This window comes from Leptodactylus fuscus, chromosome 2 (assembly GCF_031893055.1).
Source record: "Leptodactylus fuscus isolate aLepFus1 chromosome 2, aLepFus1.hap2, whole genome shotgun sequence".
Taxonomy (NCBI): Eukaryota; Metazoa; Chordata; class Amphibia; order Anura; family Leptodactylidae; genus Leptodactylus; species Leptodactylus fuscus.
In genome coordinates, this window is record NC_134266.1 from 151,235,885 (window position 1) to 151,258,920 (window position 23,036).

The 23,036-nt window shown below is 40.7% G+C and overlaps 1 protein-coding gene across 1 annotated transcript in view; it reads left to right on the plus strand.

The window, feature by feature from the left end:
* Window positions 1-23,036, plus strand: part of LOC142195260 (S-adenosyl-L-methionine-dependent tRNA 4-demethylwyosine synthase TYW1-like) — a 119,716-nt gene that overhangs the window by 73,274 nt on the left and 23,406 nt on the right. Inside the window, exon 13 of the mRNA XM_075264883.1 lies at window positions 1,177-1,312. Within this exon, the coding sequence (XP_075120984.1) occupies window positions 1,177-1,312 (136 nt within the window). The remainder of the gene's footprint in view (window positions 1-1,176; window positions 1,313-23,036) is intronic.

The window sequence follows — 23,036 nt, forward strand, 5'->3', positions numbered from 1 at the left end:
CCCACCAGCCGAGGTACAGGTTGGCATATGTGGGGGCCACAGGGCTCCCCATAGCTGTACCCCTCAGCTGGTGGAAGGACCGCCCCTCAAAGGAGAACATATTGCGCTCCAACACAAATGATAAAAGTCTGATGATAAAATCATTGTGTGGCCTCAGCCCTACTCCTCTAGACCTTAAGTAGTAGCGTACAGCCTCTATCCCCTGTGTATGAGGGATAGAGGAGTACAATGCCTCCACATCAAGACTGGCAAAACATATATCCTCCTCCAATGTAATACCTTCCAACCTTTTCAAGACATCCATTGTGTCCCTTATATATGAAGACAAACCCAAAACATAGGGCCTGAGCACTTGATCAAGATATATACTCGCGACATCAGAGCGGTCACGCTGCGGTCACGCTACACAATTTATTTCCCAGCAATGGCATCAACTGTTGCAGAAAATACCCTGAGACAGCCCCTGATGATACTTTGAATAGTGGAAACGCGTTGGGCATTTGAATGGTGGCAGGGCTATTTAGCTACTTGTCATATATAGCTTCTCTGTGGGGAGTTTAATGGATCCAAATTCAGCTTTTCATCTGGCATGAGTCCTGTTGGTGTGGCATTAGGCCAGTATCCTCAGGTGCAAGTGCTGTGTTGAAGGCGGTATCATTTATTTGGAATCCCATGCTATTTGATCACACTCCCACTGGATTAGCTATGACATGGTATTTACAGGGAGGAAAGGGCTAGAGGTCTGTACCTGCTTTAGAGTATATATCTAGCTCTAGACATTAATGACTATTGGTCAAAGCCCCTATCCCTATCCCTGTGATTGAATTTTCATTCCCCCTAGTTGCTGCGAGTGCAGTGAGTGGGAGTGGTATGCCAAAGTCCATAGGCATTTGATCTGCTACGGCAATCATGTTGGTCTTGAGTGTGACAAAGAAAGATTGACCACTCTTTGTTCTGAACTACATTTTTAATTATTTATCTTATTAAAAGTTAAGTTTTATACTAGTGCATCAGAGTCCTCCTAGGATTTCTCAGTGAATATAGTTTTGATAGGTGGGCACAATATTTTTTGTATTCAGTGAGTTTGGTCTTTACAGTTGTGTTATGTTTATACTATCATCGCTATTATTATTATTTTTTTTTTCTTTTAATAAATCAAAATTTGTCTTTTGTCAGGACTCTGGAGCCAGTCACACAATTGTATGTGAGTGTGGATGCAAGTACTAAGGACAGCCTTAAGAAAATTGATCGCCCACTCTTTAAGGATTTTTGGCAAAGGTTTCTTGACAGCTTGACGGCTTTGGCAGAAAAGGTAAAATATGGAATTGTATTAACAGGGTGTTACTTGACACAAATGTAAGTGCTCATAACAGTAGCTGTTTTCTTGCTCATATTGGCATCTCTGTATGTAACCTGAATTGTAATGCAATTTCCTAATTAGGGAGTAAACTCTAAATAGACCAGATGTTCAGATCACCCTCATCTGCTATTCTGTCTGGTATCTGATTTACCATCAAAAGAAATTTGTTGTTGTATTATACTTTACATAATATATTCAACCCATTTAACCCTTGCTACCAGGACAATTTTCACATTTCTGGCTAACCTAAATAAAACAAGAGTTGGGCTATGTTCATACTACTGTTCTCACAGTCTGCTGCTGTCATCCATTATAACTGTAGTAAAGTAACATACCCTTTAGTTAGTATACTGTAAAAATCATGACTGACAATTTCTTCTGTTGCAAAAATAAATAAGCACGACGGAAGAAAGTCTTGCATGCAGGACTTTTTCTTCTGTTATGTTTTTACATATGGGAGAGTCCAGATTGACACCAAGCGGAGGGAGATCCATCTATATGTGTCTTTTAATGTCCGGTTTGCAAAATCTGCAACCCCCCCCCCCCCCCCCCCCCCCAAAAAAAGCGTCTTTTCTGCAAAGTGTGGCGTAAGCCTTACAGGGGTTGTCCTTGTAGTGTAAATTTACATATGGCGACTTCTTAAAACTGGACCTAACCCTGAGTCATTTGATCAGAACCAGCCTCGTTCCCTCTGTTACTCTGCCTCATCACTCCTCTTTTGGTTGCATGCGTAGGTAGTTAGCTGTGCTATAAGGGTAGGAGTAACTACCTCTGAAAAGAGAGGAGACAGAGGAAGGAATGGTGGGTGGTGATAGTCATGTGACCCACGGTTGAAACCAGCCCAGAACTCCTTGTGTCCAGTTTCAAAGTCAAAAGAAGTAAATTAAAGGGGTATTCCCATGATCATAATTATATCTATATCTGCAGAGTTTTAAAGATTTTCTCTACTATCTTAGTGTTGACAGTCTTAATGGGTTACCAATGGATACGACCACAAATGCAGAAACTTTATATGGTCTGGGACTTGTGAAAAACCCAGCCATAATTTTCTTATTGTAGCTGAGTCATCAGGAAGAGACACTACATGTATGAGAAGATATCCTGGCCACGATAAGGAAATCATTGCTGATCTTCTGACCTTAGAAAGATCTTGCATTCATGGTCGTATCCACTGGCAACCAATCAAGACCATAAGACTGTGACCACAAAATATTTAGAGAAAATCTTTAAAACTCTTCAAAATATTTAATTACCTTATATACTTGAGTATAAGCTGAGTTTTTCAGCACAGTTTTTGTGCTGAAAAAGTGCGCCTTGGCTTATACTCGCATCAATACGGTAAGTGAAAATGTCACATGACTGGTCTGCAGTGAAAGACATCTGTGGGAGGCCGCTGGAGCAGCAATAGGTGAGTGGTGAGGCAGCACTGCCTCCAGGACCACCCCAAGAGGTTTCCAGAGCATCTTCTCTGCCTTGAAAAAAATCTTAAGGCGGTCCTGGAGACAGTGCTGCCTCACCGGCCACCTATCGGCAGCAGCGCTGTTCCAGTGGCCTCCCACAGATGTCTTTTACTGCGGACCAGTTAAATTACCACTCGAGGCAATACGGTAATTGACTCGACCGTATTGACTCGGCTGCAGCGGGCCTCCACTCCAGTCTCGGCTCCCTCCCCCTGCTACAACACACGTCGGGTGACGTGGCCACGTTAGCTCACGCCCCCACCAGGCGTGTGTTGATGACTTCTTACTGCGTCTCAGCACAGGCAGCGTCATCACACCCCCTACGCTGAGACACAGGAGCACCCACGGGAGAAGACAAGCAGCCGCGGCAGAAGACGAGCAGTGGTGGGAGCAGCAGCGCGAGGTCAGTAAGTATGAGAACTTTTTGTTTGTTTTATAATAGGCCGCTATCTGCTGAAGTATTCCCGCGTCACCTTATACTATAGGCCGCGGAGGCCAGCAGTGACTAGGCCCGAGCCCCAACCTCAATCCCACTGCCGCTATTATTATACTCAGGGGTCTTTTCAGACCCCAAGTATAATAATCGGAGCCCCAGGGGAGGTAAGAGAAAATAATAAACAGTTTTACTCACCTCTCCAGGAAGCCGGCTTCAGGCCTATATAGTAATATCCCAGATGTCACGTGGTCTGGGATATTACCATATAGGCCCAAAGCCTGTGGTAGTAGTAATAGCCTGTTACTGCTAGCACAGGCTTTGGCCATGTATGGCAACAGGCTGATACTGCTACCATAAGGCTTTGGGCCTGTATGATAATGCCCCAGCACAGGCTTTGGTGCCTGTATGGCAACAGGCTGCTACTGCTACCATAATGCTTTGGGCCTATATGATGATGCCCCAGACGTCTGAGGCATTATCATACAGGCCCAAAGCCTTATGGTAGCAGTAGCAGCCTGTTGCCATAAAGGCCCAAAGCCTGTGCTAGCAGTAACAGGCTATTACTACTACCACAGGCTTTGGGCCTATATGGTAATATCCCAGACCACTTGGCATCTGGGATATTACCATATAGGCCTGAAGCTGTCTAGGATTAACATGAGCACAAACAGAATGTCATGTATTTTTCCCCCCTCGGCTTATACTCAAGTAAATAAGTTTTCCCTGTTTTTTTTTGTGGTAAAATTAGGGGGTCTGCTTATATTCGGGTCGACTTATACTTGAGTATATACGGTACTTGTGTTTGCAAAAGTGACTAACTTTTAATTATCTACAAATTTAAAAATGGTTATAAACATGGGAATACCCCTTTAACTTTCAATCCCCAGGCAACTTCTTTTAAAGGGGTTTTTAAAATGTGAGAGGTATTGTTATTACATGGTTGTTATGGTGCCTCTTGGTGTTCTTCTGATTCCCTGTCAGAATGTCCATGTAATACTTTGTAGTGCTAGTGATAAGCTGATTGCTTGGCTTGCTGCATGACTAGACAGGCCAACAATGCAGATGTATCATCTATCAGCACCCACTGACTTAAATATGTCTAGTGTAAGTTTGCACTAAGACAGTAAATGCCCTGTTTCCCCGAAAATAAGTCATCCCCTGAAAGTAAGACACAGCAGAGGTTTTGTTGAATTGCCTAATATAAGGCACCCCCCAAAAGTAAGACATCCCCCCAATGATGATGATCTTTCTGTGTAAGGATTGTATGAAGAAAAATAGAGCAAATGCAGAAAAATGAGGAAGGGCACTCACCCACGTTCACGCTTGTCTTCATAAAATGCTTCTTTTATTAAGGTAACATATTTCTTTAAAAACAAGTAGTGCAGGGAGGGAATAGAGCATATATAGACATGTAGGCCTACATGCCTATATATGCTCTATTCCCTCCCTGCACTACTTGTTTTTAAAGAAATATGTTACCTTAATAAAAGAAGCATTTTATGAAGACAAGCGTGAACGTGGGTGAGTGCCCTTCCTCATTTTTCTGCATTTGCTCTATTTTTCTAACAGTCTTTTTTCGGTTGTTGAGCACCCCCACAGCTTTGTATACATAAGGTTATATTCCTCATACTTACCTCCAGTTTGTCGGGACTTTCATTTGTGCATTCAGCAGTGCCATCCTATATCTTTTTTCATTGTATGAAGAAAAACATTGCAGCCGGTTGAACACTGTGCACGATGTTCTGTGTGCACAGGTATGCCGGCTGCTGACGCCGCTGCGATATGTAGATGAGCTGGGAGATGCCTGCTGTGCATACACTAAGCATCGTATGCGGCGGGGAGTCATACGGTATCACAGCAGCTGGCTTTCCTGTGCACACGGAGTACCACACACAGCGTTCAGCCGGCTGCAATGTTTTTCTTCATACAGTCTTTGCGCAGCACACAAAAATATAATAAGACATCCCCTGAAAACAAGACATAGCATATCTTTAGGACTAAAATTTAATATAAGACACTGTCTTATTTTCGGGGAAACACTGTATACCCCTTGGAGTATTCTGAGAAGAGAATAAAGGGTACACCAGGGAGTGCCATAACAAATATGGCATTATAACTGAATGGTATTTTTTTTTCTTTAGAATAGGAGCCATTGGGTCAGTTTACTGTAAGCACTGGGATTCTTCCTGGCACATACTGCGCAATAGCATAAGCAGTGCAAATGAATACATTAGAGATGAGCGAACACTAAAATGTTCGAGGTTCGAAATTCGATTCGAACAGCTGCTCACTGTTCGAGTGTTCGAATGGGTTTCGAACTCCATTATAGTCTATGGGGAACATAAACTCGTTAAGGGTGAAACCCAAATTCGTGTCTGGAGGGTCACCAAGTCCACTATGACACCCCAGGAAATGATACCAACACCCTGGAATGACACTGGGACAGCAGGGGAAGCATGTCTGGGGGCATAAAAGTCACTTTATTTCATGGAAATCCCTGTCAGTTTGCGATTTTCGCAAGCTAACTTTTCCCCATAGAAATGCATTGGCCAGTGCTGATTGGCCAGAGTACGGAACTCGACCAATCAGCGCAGGCTCTGCTGGAGGAGGCGGAGTCTAAGATCGCTCCACACCGTCTCCATTCAGGTCCGACCTTAGACTCCGCCTCCTCCGGCAGAGCCAGCGCTGATTGGCCGAAGGCTGGCCAATGCATTCCTATGCGAATGCAGAGACTTAGCAGTGCTGAGTCAGTTTTGCTCAACTACACATCTGATGCACACTCGGCACTGCTACATCAGATGTAGCAATCTGATGTAGCAGAGCCGAGGGTGCACTAGAACCCCTGTGCAAACTCAGTTCATGCTAATAGAATGCATTGGCCAGCGCTGATTGGCCAATGCATTCTATTAGCCCGATGAAGTAGAGCTGAATGTGTGTGCTAAGCACACACATTCAGCACTGCTTCATCACGCCAATACAATGCATTAGCCAGTGCTGATTGGCCAGAGTACGGAATTCGGCCAATCAGCGCTGGCTCTGCTGGAGGAGGCGGAGTCTAAGGTCGGACCTGAATGGAGACTGGTGTGGAGCGATCTTAGACTCCGCCTCCTCCAGCAGAGCCAGCGCTGATTGGCCGAATTCCGTACTCTGGCCAATCAGCGCTGGCCAATGTATTCTATTAGCCCGATGAAGTAGAGCTGAATGTGTGTGCTTAGCACACACATTCAGCTCTACTTCATCGGGCTAATAGAATGCATTGGCCAATCAGCGCTGGCCAATGCATTCTATTAGCTTGATGAAGCAGAGTGTGCACAAGGGTTCAAGCGCACCCTCGGCTCTGATGTAGCAGAGCTGAGGGTGCACAAGGGTTCAAGTGCACCCTCGGCTCTCCTACATCAGAGCCGAGGGTGCGCTTGAACCCTTGTGCAGCCTCGGCTCTGCTACATCAGAGCCGAGGGTGCGCTTGAACCCTTGTGCACACTCTGCTTCATCAAGCTAATAGAATGCATTGGCCAGCACTGATTGGCCAGAGTACGGAATTCGGCCAATCAGCGCTGGCCAATGCATCCCTATGGGAAAAAGTTTATCTCACAAAAATCACAATTACACACCCGATAGAGCCCCAAAAAGTTATTTTTAATAACATTCCCCCCTAAATAAAGGTTATCCCTAGCTATCCCTGCCTGTACAGCTATCCCTGTCTCATAGTCACAAAGTTCACATTCTCATATGACCCGGATTTGAAATCCACTATTCGTCTAAAATGGAGGTCACCTGATTTCGGCAGCCAATGACTTTTTCCAATTTTTTTCAATGCCCCCGGTGTCGTAGTTCCTGTCCCACCTCCCCTGCGCTGTTATTGGTGCAAAAAAGGCGCCAGGGAAGGTGGGAGGGGAATCGAATTTTGGCGCACTTTACCACGCGGTGTTCGATTCGAACATGGCGAACACCCTGATATCCAATCGAACATGTGTTCGATAGAACACTGTTCACTCATCTCTAGAATACATACATTATAATCTTCTTAAAATTCGCAACCAGTTTGCTCTACTCTATCATGACTATAAATTACAATTCAGATCGCCAATTTCATTTTCCATAGCTGATAAAATTATAATCAGAATTTGTCTTTTCACTTTAACACATGACCTTGTCTTAGGTAGCTCAGAATACGTGATATTAGTTGCTCACGTTGTGTATGAGATTGCTCTGTGTATGGATGACTTCTACATATAATACATTGTAATTATCAGTGGCCCCTGTCCTGCCATCCTTCACTTATGTCTTCACTAGGACAAATCCTGTGGCTCTTATCGTCATGAGAATACAAGTAGAATGTGGCACGCCAGTTTCTTTAAGACCAAATTGCTTGCTCTTATTGTGTTTGTACTCTCTGCATTTGTTATTGTCTTACCTAAAACTTTTGGAATATTCTACAATTTTCTGTAGATTTATTCCAGCTGTCAGTGGTGTGCTAGTCTTTCAGATTGGTTTAAGTAACACTAAATTAGCAAAGTAATTAGAGCTCCTCTTCTTTATTCTCATTGCTGTTACCATTATCCAAATGAGCAGAAAGTGTAGAAGTGGTCAATTGCCTGAGCAGGTGCATGGCTTATTATGAGATAATCTGAACATAAGGAGGCCAATTTCCTCAGCACGGCATGGACTGCAGTGTATCTGACATCTGCTACAAAATGCATCATTATTTGTGTGGCTGCCTGACACTGTCTAACTTTATTTTCACCAAGACGTTGATTTAACTGCCTGAAAAACTCATTTAACAGTAGGTGGAGAAAAGCAATTTGCCAAAACTCAAAGAATGGCTTTACAAATTGTCTGTCTTTACAGGTAAGGATGTTCCCAACTCAAGAATTACATGTGCAAATATTTAACCACTTCAGTGATTATTCTCTAAATATGCTTTTTCTTCTTTACATTGGCAGGCACTTCTAGTGCTCATTGTTAGCCGTCTATGGTGACTAGTGTTGTGCCATACCGTAAAAGTGGCCATACCGTAAGCTACAGTGTAGAAGTTAATTTTGATGTGTATTAATCTGCATAGCCTGTGCTGTATATATAGATTTTATTTCATTGATCTCATGACTTGTTCTATCACATGGAATTAAATCATATGGAATCAGCATGGCATCTTGGTGGCTAGAGGTGACCATGGTTGCCTTTGCCATCATGGGTTTTGAATCTGATGAAGGGAAACCTGGATTATATCTGGGTTTCCTTGGTTCTGCACACGCGATTTTTTTTCAAGTCTCACTTTCAGTTTATAATGGGGACCATAGGCTGTCTGTTGTTTTAGTCACTGGGGTCTGTTGGGCTCCGTATGTAACCACTATTTTAGCAGACTGCCTGTTCGATGTTCTTGTGAGTCAGAAATGGCATTGTTTTGTGCTGTTTAAAATTTAGCAAATGTGATCTGTAGATTGTTAGGATAATATATAATTAAAATACTATATGAATATATAAATATAAAATAGTATATAAAATAGAATTACATTTTTTTCATATGTAGATGGCAAATCATTGTGATTGCTTACAACCATGGATAGAAACCTCAATGCTACAGGAAAGGTTTTGATGAGCATCTGAGCTGATGCAACCAATAACTCTGACATGGGCTGTCTGACAGATCTATAAACGCTTCAAAGTCCTTGCTCACTTTTCCCAATACACTATGACTTTTAGGACAGTAAAGGAGTCAAAGAAGTGCTCACTCCATGAAAATGTCACTCATAATTTAGGATGTCATTAGGAGACTTGTCTGCAGAGTTGCTGTGACAAATCTGATTTTGCCGAGCTATGCAGGCTGAAGGCTAATAGCTGGAATACTATACACTATGTGCAATTCTAGCGTCTTCTGTTTTAACCTAGCAGACTAATATTCTGCATTAATGATAACGATGCACAGGGTAAAGTTGCTTATGATATTTTTTTTGCAGAATCTGGGATTCTTATGGTATTTCCATTTTTCAAATGGCAGATGACTGGGGTAGAGTATAGCTGACGGCATAGAGCTTAACATGATATATCTACTATTGCTACCAGACCACTGAGAATAGGGGAGACTTGTTTTACAGGTGTTTTAATTTGCAGCCAGACACAGGATTGAAACGTTAAGGAAAGGTAAGGGCGTATCTGCTGAACTTCAGGGAAATGCACAAAATAATTTGATGCTTTTTCTGACCATCCATTGTCAATTACAATATGGAACAGTATGTCCCTGGGAGGCAGGGCTTTCTAGCATAATGGATAACTATACTGCTAGGTGTCCTGCTCCTAGCACGCAGTTCAAAACAGTAGATCTGGCTAATACACGGACCCTGTCTCACAGGTGAAACACAGTCTTGAGCTGCTCCCCTAAAGGCAGGAGCTACATTTGGAATGAAAAGTAGTTCGAGATTTTTCTCTCTCTCTCTCTGTGTCTCTCACTCTGTGTTGAGATGGATAGATAGATAGATAGATAGATAGATAGATAGATAGATAGATAGATAGATAGATAGATAGATAGATGTGTATGTGGTTTTTAAATTTAATTTCAATCCAATCTACATTTTGCCATAACACAATTTGATGCACGTCCAGTGGATCTGGCAGGACTCACTAGTACTCTGACTTAACAGATGGCTACAATAGAATGACATACAAAAGAGTGAAACAAAAAAAATTGTAAATACAGCGTTGTTTCCTTTAGTGCAAACGTCTTGCTGAAGCAAACTCTTAGATCTAAATATACTCACTGTTAACATTAAATGAACAATGTCACCAAAGAATTGTTATGAAGTTCTACGCCTAATGTATTTGGCTATTTACAGTATATATAGTTCTTGGTTATATTTAGTGGCCAGCAGAACAGGCTTGTTCTGTTGGCCACTGTGCTTTCCTGTGGTATGCGGTACTGTTAGATGATACAAATCCTATTTTGTACAAGTCTCAAGAGTCAAGTGGTACCCAGTTTCTTGAAGTCATTAACCCCTTAGCAACACATCACATGCTATTACATCCTGGATGCCTTATTCTTGATGCAACCGGACATGAACGTCACTGCCCGCCAGTCTGCTCACTATCTGAGTGGGTATCATCAATAGTGGATGTTAGCTGTATTGGTAGCTTACACCTGCTCCATTAACCCCCAGTCAGAGCTGAGCTTTGATCGGAGGTTGTAACCCTTTGGATTCGGGGGTCAAACATGTTAATGTCCATCATCGCTAACCCCCCGCGGTGAGATCAGGGTGTTATGTATTTTCTGCATCCTGAGGCTTGGCCAGTAACTCCGGGCTACTACTAGGAGCCCCCATACCTGAATGATTCTGCTGCGGATGGGACATGCTGATTCTGCTGCATAGGCTTCCTTTCTCTACACTGCAATACACATGTATTGTAGTGTAAGATGCTAAACCACTGATCTCTGGGAAACGCTGATAATAATGATTTTTGGCTATCTGTCCTATACAAAAAATGCTATAAAAAGTGGTTAAAAAGTCATGCGTACCCCAAAACAGAACCAATAAAAAGCATAGGTCGTCATGAAAAAAAAATAAGCCCTTAATCAACTGTCAGTCAAAAAATAAAAATACTATGCATCTCGGAAAATAGCGATGTAAAAACAATTACATCCCCAAATGGGTTTCTGTTTTGTAAAATTAGCAACGCATAAAAAAACCAACCAAACAAAAAAAAACAATAAAAATTAGGTATTGCTGTAAACATTCCAAACCATAGAATAAACGTAACAGGTTACTCATGCTGCATGGCAAAAAAAAATTAAAAGGTAAAAAGCTACGACATTTGATGGTGTGTGTTGTGTGTGTTGTTTTTTTTTTATTATTCACTAAGAAAGAGTTAATAAAATTTTAATCAATAAGTTCTAGGCACTCAAAAATAGTTTAATTACAAAATGCATTTCATCCCACAAAAAAAAGCCCTGAAACATTAAAATAAATATAGCTTTTACAATGTGAAGATAAATATCACCAAATCATTAGAACACAACTGGCTGCTTCAGGAAGGGAATGTGTAAGCTGTACAGGTGTATATCAGGGTATACCCCATATGTAGAGATTACAAAGGAAAAGAAACCAGAAGTGCCCCCACTAGTGACACCCCCCCCCCCCCAAATCCTAGGGGCTACTGGCGAAATTGGGTACACCAAATACCCTACAATGTACTTTGCACAGCCTGTGTGTTCATTTTACTTTTCACAATGTGCTGTGTATTCATGTCTGGGATATTAATGCTCACTATACCCCTTGATAAATTCTTTTGAGGGGGTATTTCAAAATGTAGTCACTCTAGGGAAATGTATTTTTTTTCTGGTACCTTTAGAGGCTCTGCAAATGTGACATGGCACCCAGATGTCAATCATCCTGGATACCAAATTATCCTGCCTACACCAGTGTCATACATGTGGACATAAAGTTCTGTTTGAGATCACAGGAGGATGCAAATGTGAAGGAGCGATATCTGCTTTTGGAGTGCAGATTTACAAGGTTGGTTTTTGGATGCCATGTCATCCTTGCAGAGACCCTGAAATTGCCCTTTTTTTGTACCCTGGGTAACCCACTTAATACTTTTAGAAGTGTATGTAGAATTTAGGGTTTAGCCGATCTTGACTTTTCAGGATCGATTTTAAAATCCGATTTCCAATCATTTTTCATTCGAACCCGATCTCGATCCCAATTCCGATCCCAATGCAAGTCAATGGGATTTTTTTTATTAATCGGAGATCGGATTTTAAAAGCAATCCTATTCACTATACAGCATGGAATCTAACAATTGTTAGAATCCACGCTGTGTAGTGAATCAATAAAGTAGCCAGAGGATTTTTTTTTTTTTTTTAATCCTCTGGCTACTTAGTCCCTCCTGGTGTCCACTTACCTCCAGAGATGGCTGGTCCTGTGCCCCGTGCCTTCATTCTTCGCCTCGCTGCTGCTCCACGCTGCTTTTCTTCCTTCGCTGCCCCCTCCCTGCTAGGTTAGGAGAGTGTGGGCGGGTACTGGGAGGGGAGATGTGATGTACCCGCCCACACTCTCCTAAGCCACAGCGAGGCAAGAAGGAGGAGGGCACCGGAGCAGCCATCTCTAGAGGTAAGTAGCTGCTAGAGATGTTTAGTTTAGCCTCCCATTCGAATGAATGGAGGCAGCCGGCGCGCAGGGGGTTAAGGCTGTGTGTCGGCTGCTTCCATTCATTCCTATGGAACTGCAGCAGAGCCTTCACACTGAATATACAGCGTATACTCAGTGTGAAGGCTAAGCAAAGCATTGTGGGAAAAATCACCGATCTCGATCCCACATAAAAAGATCGTGTTCGGAATTCCGATGGCGATCATGAAATTTTCTCGATCGCCGATCGGATTCTGATCTTTTCCGAACACGACCGCTCAACCCTAGTAGAAGTGCAACGTATTGGGAACTGAAATGACATTTTATTTTGCTAGCCTAAAAAGAAACCCGACAGTATTCATCCATTTTGTTTTCTTTTGCTATTATGTCAGGGGTGTGTGGTGACCATTTTTGTAATATACTTTATTACCCTCAGCTTTAACATGATGCCAAGATTTAAGAACTACCTAGAACAGAATCTGAGACATCACTCTTATAATTAAATGCCATCAGCAATGTGACTTGCCGCATATTAAGTTGAAATTCCCAGCTGTGTTTTTAACTAGTGATATCTTAGAATCTCTTCTTTCTTCTGATACCATAACCTTATTTCCAGGTTGCATAAAACCGAAGATACAGCTATTTGAGGTGACCGTCCCCTTTTGGTGAATCTTCAGCTTTCTGTGTGATATTGAGCCAGTCTCCTGGCACTGCTTAGTTAGATCATTGCTAATGTGAATTTTACAGCCTGGTTTTCTTTTTTTTTTATTGAAAGGAAGCTGGATAGATTAATAAAGTATATTACATAGTATTAAGTACAAGTATTAATCTTTTGATCATTTAGAAAATTGGAGTGTGTCAGATGATATAATGAATGAAGGGAATTCTTTTGCAAGACTGACTAAAGCATTGACAAACAGAGCCCTTTGACGTATAAGAGGGCCTGTCGAAGTCTGGAGAGAGATCTGTTGTTTTGACAGGAATCCACTGTGGAGTCTGTGTCAGGCTTGGCCTTGTATGAGTAGGAATTAGTTTTGCTTTACATACAAATTTGGTTGTAGATTTAGTCATTAGGGAAGATGGCTGTTTTGTGCTGAGGACCGGCCTAGTTATCTATGTAATGAGTAACCAGCACTCTTGAGTCCTCCTGACAACATTTGAAAGGTTACTTCTACCTTACTTTTAGCAACATTATTATGCATTTTTTTTCTAAAATAAAGGAATGGATATTGCTCCGGCTTGTCATGTCTGCATAACATAATTTACAAAAGGAAGTAACTAGTACATTATGCTTATTTCTGGTTAATATCTGGTCTTCACACACAAAGTATACTACTTTCCTTTACCTTACAGTTATGTATATGTGACTGTTCCTGTTCACTTCACGAAGGTCACTTTGTCTACTTTGATACACTTTCAATTTACGTCTGTATGAAGCCGTTGTGTACATGGTATCGTAAATCATTTAATGAACTTTCAATTTCCCTCTGGATCTGTCAAAACATAGAAAGCCTTCCGCATCAGGAGGCCATTTATTTTTTAAGACACAGGATGTAAACCTTGAAACTTAAAAACCAGAATAGTTTTGGTACGGCTGTAAATTTTTGCTGCATGTCTCTGATAAAATAGTCTTCCGAGGAGTGGTTTCTCTTGGTATAGTGGTTTTGTTAGTGAAAAAGAGGACAGTGGTTACTTATACATGGTGGGCAGTGTTTTATTTTATTATTTATTTATTCTTTGTTATCTAATGTAGTAAATGCCTGTTTTATTACCTCCAGAAGGTTAATAGAGAAAATTCTATGTACGGTAGATCATGGTTTTCACTGCTTTTCTACCTTCTGACTACACAGATTTTACTGCTGTTGTAGATAACTACTTGCAGCTCCATCTTGCACACCTTTATTGGTACAAATTTATCAGGTTTCAGTTGTATATTAAAATGTGTACACCAGGCAAGCTGTAATGGAGCGCCTTATGTGATTCACAATTTTTTTTTACTTGACTTCCATTGCATTAAAGGTGACAGATGGACCCCATTGATTTATAGTGTCCATTTATAGTCCATCTGGTTCGGTCAGGGTTCTGTTGTTTTGGCTAATTCAAATTCAGGAATTTGCTGTGGAGTCTCTGATACCGATGTGAACATAGCCCATACAAAAAAAAACATTTCAAAAGATCAACCTCCAACTACACCTGTGACATTAATCTTCTGTGTATATTGGATATAAAAAATCCTAGTTGGTCCTTGGTTAAAATGATAGTCAAGAAGAATGTAAGCTTCTCAAATCCATTTGAGCAAACATGAATGAAATAAATGAAACGCCAGTGTGCTTGTATGACTGGTGCTCCATTCACTGCTGATAGCAGTCTGTCAGCCCTATTGAAGTGAATGGAGAGCTAGTCCACAAGCGCTGGTTCTTTATTCACAGGGAGAATGCAGTTTGGCTTTCGGTCTCCCATTCTCCTGATTGCTGGGTGGTCCCAGTGGTCAAACCCACAGCAGTTTGATACTTTTTATCACCTGTCTTGTGGATGAGGGATAATTGTAGTATGGTAATGGCACTACTCTTTTTAAGGCTTGGGTTCCCACCGTCAACTCCAGTGTTCAAAAGTTCTTAAGCTTTTATTTTCCAGCCAATATATCCACTTGAGAGCTTACTCTTTGCATGATGAATTTTATTTTTATTTGAAATAATTTTAAAATGATTTTTTTAATCTTTAAAGCTTTTGATAACTTTTTTTTTTACTTGAATGATTGACGAAAACCCCCTGAAATTCTGCCACAAAATGTGTTCTTGTGAAAGAATTTCCAGACCTGAACAGCAGAATATGACTTGAGTGTTTGATAGAAATCAAACTGGATTAAAAAAAAAAAAAATTCTAGAAGAATAGTTCAACTTTCCTGGATGGAATAAGCATTAGAAAACACACGATTACAATGCTGTGTGGTATTTTTTATTTTTTTTATTTTTTAAACCAATCTACAAAAGCACAATCTGTTTTACGCACACAGTGTTCCCAGTTACTAATTAGATCTCAGGATCTCCTGCTGCTATGATAATGGATATTTATGGTTTTATCTGGACTGCAGGATTGTGAATCATATTGTCCAATAATCACAAAAGCTTTATGATAATGATAGGAAATCGGTGCGGGGCATGTGGTTTCTGGATTTATATTGCAAAGGCGTAATATCACAATACTTACTCATTTGTTCATCTGCTACCACTTGAAAATATCCACCTCAACGTTTTTTTTTTTTTGAAGGAAATTAATCTAGAAACATGAATGCCATTCTGTTCTTCCCAAACTGCACCGATATTCAGTTGCAAAGACTTGAGCAAGAAATGGAAAAATATTTGAACCTCCAATCATGTTTGTTCTTACTTTTACAAATGTTTCTCTTGGTTCATCAGGGTAGAGAGAATTGGAATATGCCTTTGACATTAAAATAAAAACTCAAAACTCTCTTTGCACTTGACTACAAATTATGGGAATGGTAGCTGTGCAGGAGTTCTCCTTCCCGCAAAATGAAAAAGCCAGGTTAACTTTTTTTTTTTTTTTCTTAACACAAATTAGGTGCTGCAGTCAGTACTGACTGCAGCATCTAAGGGAGTTAAATGGAAAGCCTTCTTTCTAATAATGGAGGGGAGTGATTTAAAAAAAAAAAAAAAAAAAAAAAAAAAAAAAAAAAAGGTATCCACTCTCCTGGGGTTATCCCAAGTCATAAGAACTGGAGAGTTAGAAATCTTTCTTCTTTCTCTGTTCTTCACCTGTCAGACTGTCATCTACATGTGTGAGATGCCATTTTTGGGGAGGCACATGAGTGCCAACACTTTTCGGTAGATCGATGGTGCCCAGAAGGACATCCAGGGCCGGTGATCAGATGCTATGACAACTGAGAGATTATTGAAGGCTACCAGGCTTGTCTCTCATTGATTTATATTGCAGGATGTTCTATGCAGCCACAGCCTGTAATACAAATTGTCAGTTGTTAGTATTGGATTGAGTTAGTGATCAAACAATCTGAGGTTCAAAACACCTAGGGAGTCTAATAAATGCAGTAAAAAATATGAATGAGATAAATAAAATGGGGAGGAATTAAAAATTAAAATCGCCCCCTTTTCACTAGAATACAGGGACACATTAGGTGTACCTGTGTCTGAAACACCTGGTCTGCAAACATATAAAAATATTTTTCCCATGTGGTGTATGCCATAGCAGGGAAAAAAAATCAGGACACAAAGCACATTTATTATTATTATTATTATTATTATTATTATTATTAAATATTCTTTATCATCATTTATAGAACCTCATTAATTCCATGGTGCTGTATATTTGAGGGTTTACATACAGTACACAAAATATACAAAACTAGTACAATACTAACACTGACCAACTGACAAAGGCTTATTATCCAGTGCGGTACTGGGGCGGTTATTTACGCCACTGGGCCTTGCTCCTACTCATGGCCACCTCCGCTTGCTCTTGGGCCCCATATCATGTTACTTGAGCCCCCTGGAGGGCAGAAGGGGAAACAGATTGGCTATGAGCAAGAGCAGGGATTGGCAAGTGAAGCCACAGGCTCACAAACTCCAAAAAGTACTGCTGCTATTATACTCTGGGGTTTTTTCAGAGGAGGTAACAAACATAAAGTGTTACTCATCTCTACTGCACTCCGACAATCTTCAGGCCTCTTTGGTGACATCCCAGACATCATGTGGGTCAGGCTGTCATCATTACGCTGTTGTGATGCTGGCCCGGCCCATGTGAGGTCTGTATCAATATTGAAGAGGGCTGAAAGCAGCAGGGAGTGCGCCAAAGCCCAGGAGAGTGAAGTAAGAAAAAAAAATATAATATATATATATATATATATATATATATATATATATATATATATATGTATGTATGTTTGTCGCCTTCCCTGGGCCTCTGATCATTATATTGCAGAGTCAGACAATTCTTCATGGGTGGTCCATTATGCGGCATAATACTGTGTACAGGGGCCTCCCTACAAGTTTCCCCAGCATGATATCGCTGGTTCTTCAGGGAAAACAGTAAACAAAAAAAGCAGGAGCCTGACGAGCTGAAAATCATATGGCAATGGCACAGTTTGCTTGTCCCATCCGCATATATAAAGGCCAAACCACACACACCTCGTGTGATGTAATAAACAGCTGTGACCAATCCGATTATAGTGGGGAGTGACCAGCTGCCACAGTCAAATCGCCTGGAGAACGCCCTTTTTTATATACTGCAGTCTTGTGATTACTGATTTTAAGGCTAAATGTGTTAGGGTATGTTCACACCTCAGTATGCCATCCGTCCCTTTGAATTCAGTTTGACACTTCAAAACGGACTGATGCACATACTTTTATACTGACACCTTTTTATGTTGATAGCAAACTAACGCTGGGTTCACACCTGCGTCTGGGGTCTCCGTACTATGGTTTCCGTCTTCTGCATGGCAGAAGACGGAAACCATAGATCGGGTCCGGCCGTGCGCGGCGGTGAGCGTTTTAGGCTCTCCGCCGCGAAACCGGATTTTTTTTATCCGGACACAGAGTACTGCATGTCCGACTCTGTGTCCGGATTATAAAACCCGGTTTCGCGGCGGAGAGCGCAAAACGCTCACTGCCGCGCACGGCCGGACAGCTTTCTCACCCATTCAAATGAATGGGTGAGAAAGTTTCCTGCAGGCTTCCGTCTCCTGCATCTGTTTTATGCAGGAAACGGAAACCTGCAATAAGGACCAACAACGCAGATGTGAACGAGCCCTTAGAGGACAGATAAGGGGATTAAAAATAGCAATTGTAAACAAAATAAAGATAAGGACATATAATAAATGTCCCTGTGTCCTCCTTATCTCTACTCTGTTTACAATTGCTACTTTTAATCTCCTTATCTGTCCTCTAGGGGGAGAACGTTTGCTATAGTATAAAAAGGTGTCAGTATACAATCAGTATGTGCATCAGTCCATTTTGAAGTGTCAAACGGACGGATGGCATACTGATGTGTGAACACAGCATTAGATTGCTAAAGGGTTAAAATGCACATAAGGTCCCAGACTTGTCAGTAATATTGATTTCAGGCTTAAACTCAAAGTCTGCAATAAAATATAGTGATAATTTCTGCAGGATTTATGCAATTTTAAGGTGAATGTTTATATTTATAGAACAGGTTGTACTTTTCTATTGCACCATATTGATTAACATTTAGCTTATTGATCAAATTTATAGAAATTTTTCTTAGTAGTTTTCTCATTTTTTAATGTACTTCATTTTAGGTGGTGCATCTTTATTCTGCCAGTCAGTAGAATTACAGTGATACCAATTTTGTATATGTATTTTTATAGCTTGTTTTACTATTTTGCAAAATAAAATAATTTGCCAAAAATATAGTCTTGCAATATTCTGTTTTGAGGGATTGTGTGTGTTCTTTATGTATGTATTTATTTATTTATTTATTTTGGAAAACAAAAAAACTTCATCTATTAGATCATGCCTGATTGGTTTACCTGTAAAGATGATATGGGGGCATTCATGGAACCAAATTCCACCTCCTGGGTTATTTCACCTCCTCCCTCCGCTCCAGTGTTCACAGGTCGTTATCTTTGTTATGGGGGTTAGCATTATTATAGTCAGCCAACCACCATAGCAGAGATAACTACATGTGAAAACCAGGAGAGTAGTGAGGGCAGGGCGTGGAGCGACTTGGCAGCAAGGACTAGGTCCAAACTCGTGATCTGGGATTGAAACCAGCCTTAAACCCTCAGGTCTAACTTCATAAAAATGTATTGTAAGTTAACCCCCCCCCCCCCCCCAAGGCCACCTGTTTTTATTGAAATGATAGGGTAATACTTGACTTTGCTTCAGCATTCTATCTCATTCTGCTTCACCTCATGTCTGGAGGAAAAGGGATGATCGGTGGTGTCCCAGCAGTCTTGTTCCCATCAATATGGCTGTCATTGCCTATTCAGCAAAATACCCCTTTACACTTCATGGTCTCTGTCCCTTTTACAGCTATTGTTGAACCACCATTAAATTAACCATTTCTCTTCCATTTGACACGTCTTAAATGAAGTTGTAAAAATAAATGACAGTTGAAAAATAAAGGTAAATACAATGTGCATGGTAATAAGAGTAATCTAGGTGTAGTCAGATAACCACCATAGTCACCTTAGTAATTCAATTCCTTTCCATTGCTGCATATATTTTGACTACTAATATTTACAGACTATTGGCCGTTGTAAATCAGCAGAAAGAAAAAGATTAATTTATATCATTTCATTTTTATCAGGTTTTTTTTTTTTTTTTTTTTTTCTTTTTTTTTTCTTGGATATGCCATAATCTTTTCTATTTGAGATGAATGTGCCATTTAATCTGACATCTCTATTTTTTGGACTGTTAGCCTTTATATGTGTCCTGGCCGTGACAAATAAAACCAAAGTCTCCATTCATTGTATTTTACTGCACTGCTTTGTGCTCTTGTAGTAATGAGAATGAAATATGTGAGCCTCTTCTGTTCCCCCCAAGTGACCCCTGGGCAGTAATAAAGCATTTCTTACTTGTCCTTCAGTGTCCTTGCATATACTATGTTATGTTTTTATTACTTTTCACTGTACTATTGCTGATTACCTGAGATGTATGAATCCGGCTGAAATGGCCGCGTCACGTTTGATTAATGTTACTGTTTATCAATAAGGCATTTTGCTGTTTGAGTAAAGGTGAAATGAACCATCACATTCTGCAGTTCAATCCTTTATAAGCAATGAAGGTATAAAAATTTGCCATTGTTCTCTATATTTTTTAGATCTGAGTTTGACTTCCTGCTCTTCTTTATTTGTAGCCTTAAAGAGATTATGCCACCAAACATATTCATCCTCTGTCCATTGAATAGAGGATTCATTTCCAGTTTAGTGGGAGTCGGACTCCTGAGACCTCCACTGATCCTATGAACGGAGATGTTTACCCCAGTTATATAACTGCAAAAAAGGCTGAACCTCTTGTGGACAAAGACTTGCCCTTGCTCCCTTTGACTCAATCTCTGACACTCCAATTACAATAAAAAAAGGGTGCTTATAAGCGCTCGCGTGTACGGCTCGGAATGAGCCGAGCCGTACACGCGAGCGCTTATAAACACTCCCATTCACTTCAATGGGAGCGCTCGTAGAGAAAAAAGCAGCCCATTCATTTCAATGGGTAGCGCTCGTATGCCGGCTCCCATTGAAATGAATGGGATCTGCTTTATACGCGCTGATTCTGTTGTTTTAACGTTCAGAATCAGTCAGCGTATCCGTAGTGTGAATGCACCCATCTTTTACTGTTTTTAAGTTAGTTTTTCAAAATTGCATAAACACGAACCCTATAACAACATATAAGAATACCTTTTATGTAAATCCGAATGTAGACCATGAATAGGTGACTGTAAAAACAGCCGGTAGGCCAAGATCACACAGCAAATAATGATATAGTATGCCAATTGTTGACTTTACCACAAGATTTGTTATCAGTATCTTATCATGGGTATCCCATGTCCATCCAGCTGGTTGTAGTTCTCTAGTGCTGACACTGCAGTGTATGGAAACGTACACAGTGTACAGAGACTTACACTGTAGCAGTGGTGCTGGAAAACTAATGCAGAATATCATACCTACTATAAACTGAAATTAGGTTGATGTAAAGCAGTCTCCAACCTAACATGGGTTTAGTGTTCTCATATTCAGAGACATCTATAGTCTGCCGTGAAGAATGCTAAAACTTAATTTTTATTAGTATCCATAAAACTGTGAAAATTAAAACTTGAAACTGTGACAGTGTATCAAAACAAATTGGAATGAATGCAGAATGGCCAGAATCGGGCCACACGAGAGAATTATCAGCACTCCAGCAGTCTCATGTATTGCATCTCTCATAACAGTCTTCCCATTAAGAGATGCTGAGACATTTTAATTTTGTCCAAAGGATCAGCTAGGCTAGTGAGACTAACTAGAGGATCCCTACACACACTCCCTGCCTATCAGTTCTGTTCCTATGTGTCTCTGCTAAATAACACAATCAACTCTAATGCTATGAAGGCAATATATACAGTTAGCTGCTACATTTTATATTTTAATTTGTATTGAGCATTGCACAATTGTAGGGGCCGGTGGCATACTATAAACCTCTCCGGCCACATATATGCTGGTAAAGAGACAACACCACCACCCACGTGCAGATGTGTCCATAGTGCTGTATGGTAATAGTGACAGTTTACCTTAAATCTGTGGGTCAGTGTGATTGGAAATATCAGGCTTAAGACACCATGTGGCATCCCGTAGCAGAAAAGCTCTGCCGGAAAAAAACGCAGCAGCAACACATTGCGGTTCTTCCTGCAGCACGTTACACAGAAAGTTTGCAGAGATTTCCTCTGCGGACTTTTTTTCAATTATATCTATGGGGAAACCGCCAGCGTTTCCGTAGGTATAATTGACATACTGTGCTGGCTTTGGAAATTGCGTGGGGTCCATAGTGCGGTTTTTATTACAAAGTGGGCATGAGATTCGTCACTTCGCAATGACTGTAAAACGCCGCAAATCATGGTGTTTACGCCACGTGAGGCCCCAGCCTTTAATGGATATCCTTTTATATATTTTAATACGTTTGAAAAATAAATGAAATTGTTTAGAAGCAAAAAATTGCTTGAATCGGCATATTCTGACCCACATTTTTTTTTCTTCTGTTTCTGTATATTATCTGATCATCAGACTTCTGACACCCTGTTCAGAGTATTAGTATAGTGCTGTATTATAATACATTATGCTGTGTGTCTTGGAAACAAGCTGTTGTCAGGGCAGCAGTGGTATACCCTAGCAGCAGGACTACTGAATAGACAAGCCTGGGGTCCTTCCTGGGTCCGCAGGGCTAACTGCAGATCAGTCCCCAAGTTGTCGATTGGGTCACAATGTCAAAAGGATTGGTTCTTCTTTGATTGTGGTTGCAATTTCGGACTACGGTGATCAAAGTATGTCTGAATTTTATTTTTTTATCCCTGCTATACAGTAGAACAGTAAGGTGCTATAAGAAATGGAGCTATTGGCTTCAGTGCTGTTCTTATAGCACCAAGTGTCACTCTGGCTGAGATCCAAACATCCTGTGTTCAGATGAAAGAAACTTCCCGAAGGCCATACGTCAGTTCATCCCCTTCCCTATTGTGTAGCTTATCTTACAATATATATTGGTTCTACACCGAGTAGCATTCGGTGAAAATGGTTAACAAGCTTACTGTCAGGCACCTCTTTCATAGCTTAGACCATTATATACAGTGCTTTGTTTAAAGACTGCAGTATCCAGAACCGAAATCACTAGCACATGCTGTATACTGACATTTTGGAAAGTTTGGGGTAATGGTGGTGAGCCACAGTGTGGAAACGGAGTGCAGAAAAACAAATTCCCAAAACCATCATCAGAATATCTACACTCTCAGTATATAGTATCCTGTATTCTGTAGGTTCTTGGTGAAAGGGGGCTATTAAATAGCTGAATGACATCAGCCCTCTCAGCAGGCGATTTATATATAGATTTTGTATCTGTTTTGCTTGTTTTCCTGAGTAAATTTTACGATGTATATTGGTCTGAAACAGACTGGTAAATCTAATTAGACGTCTGTTTTAATCATGTCCGTCC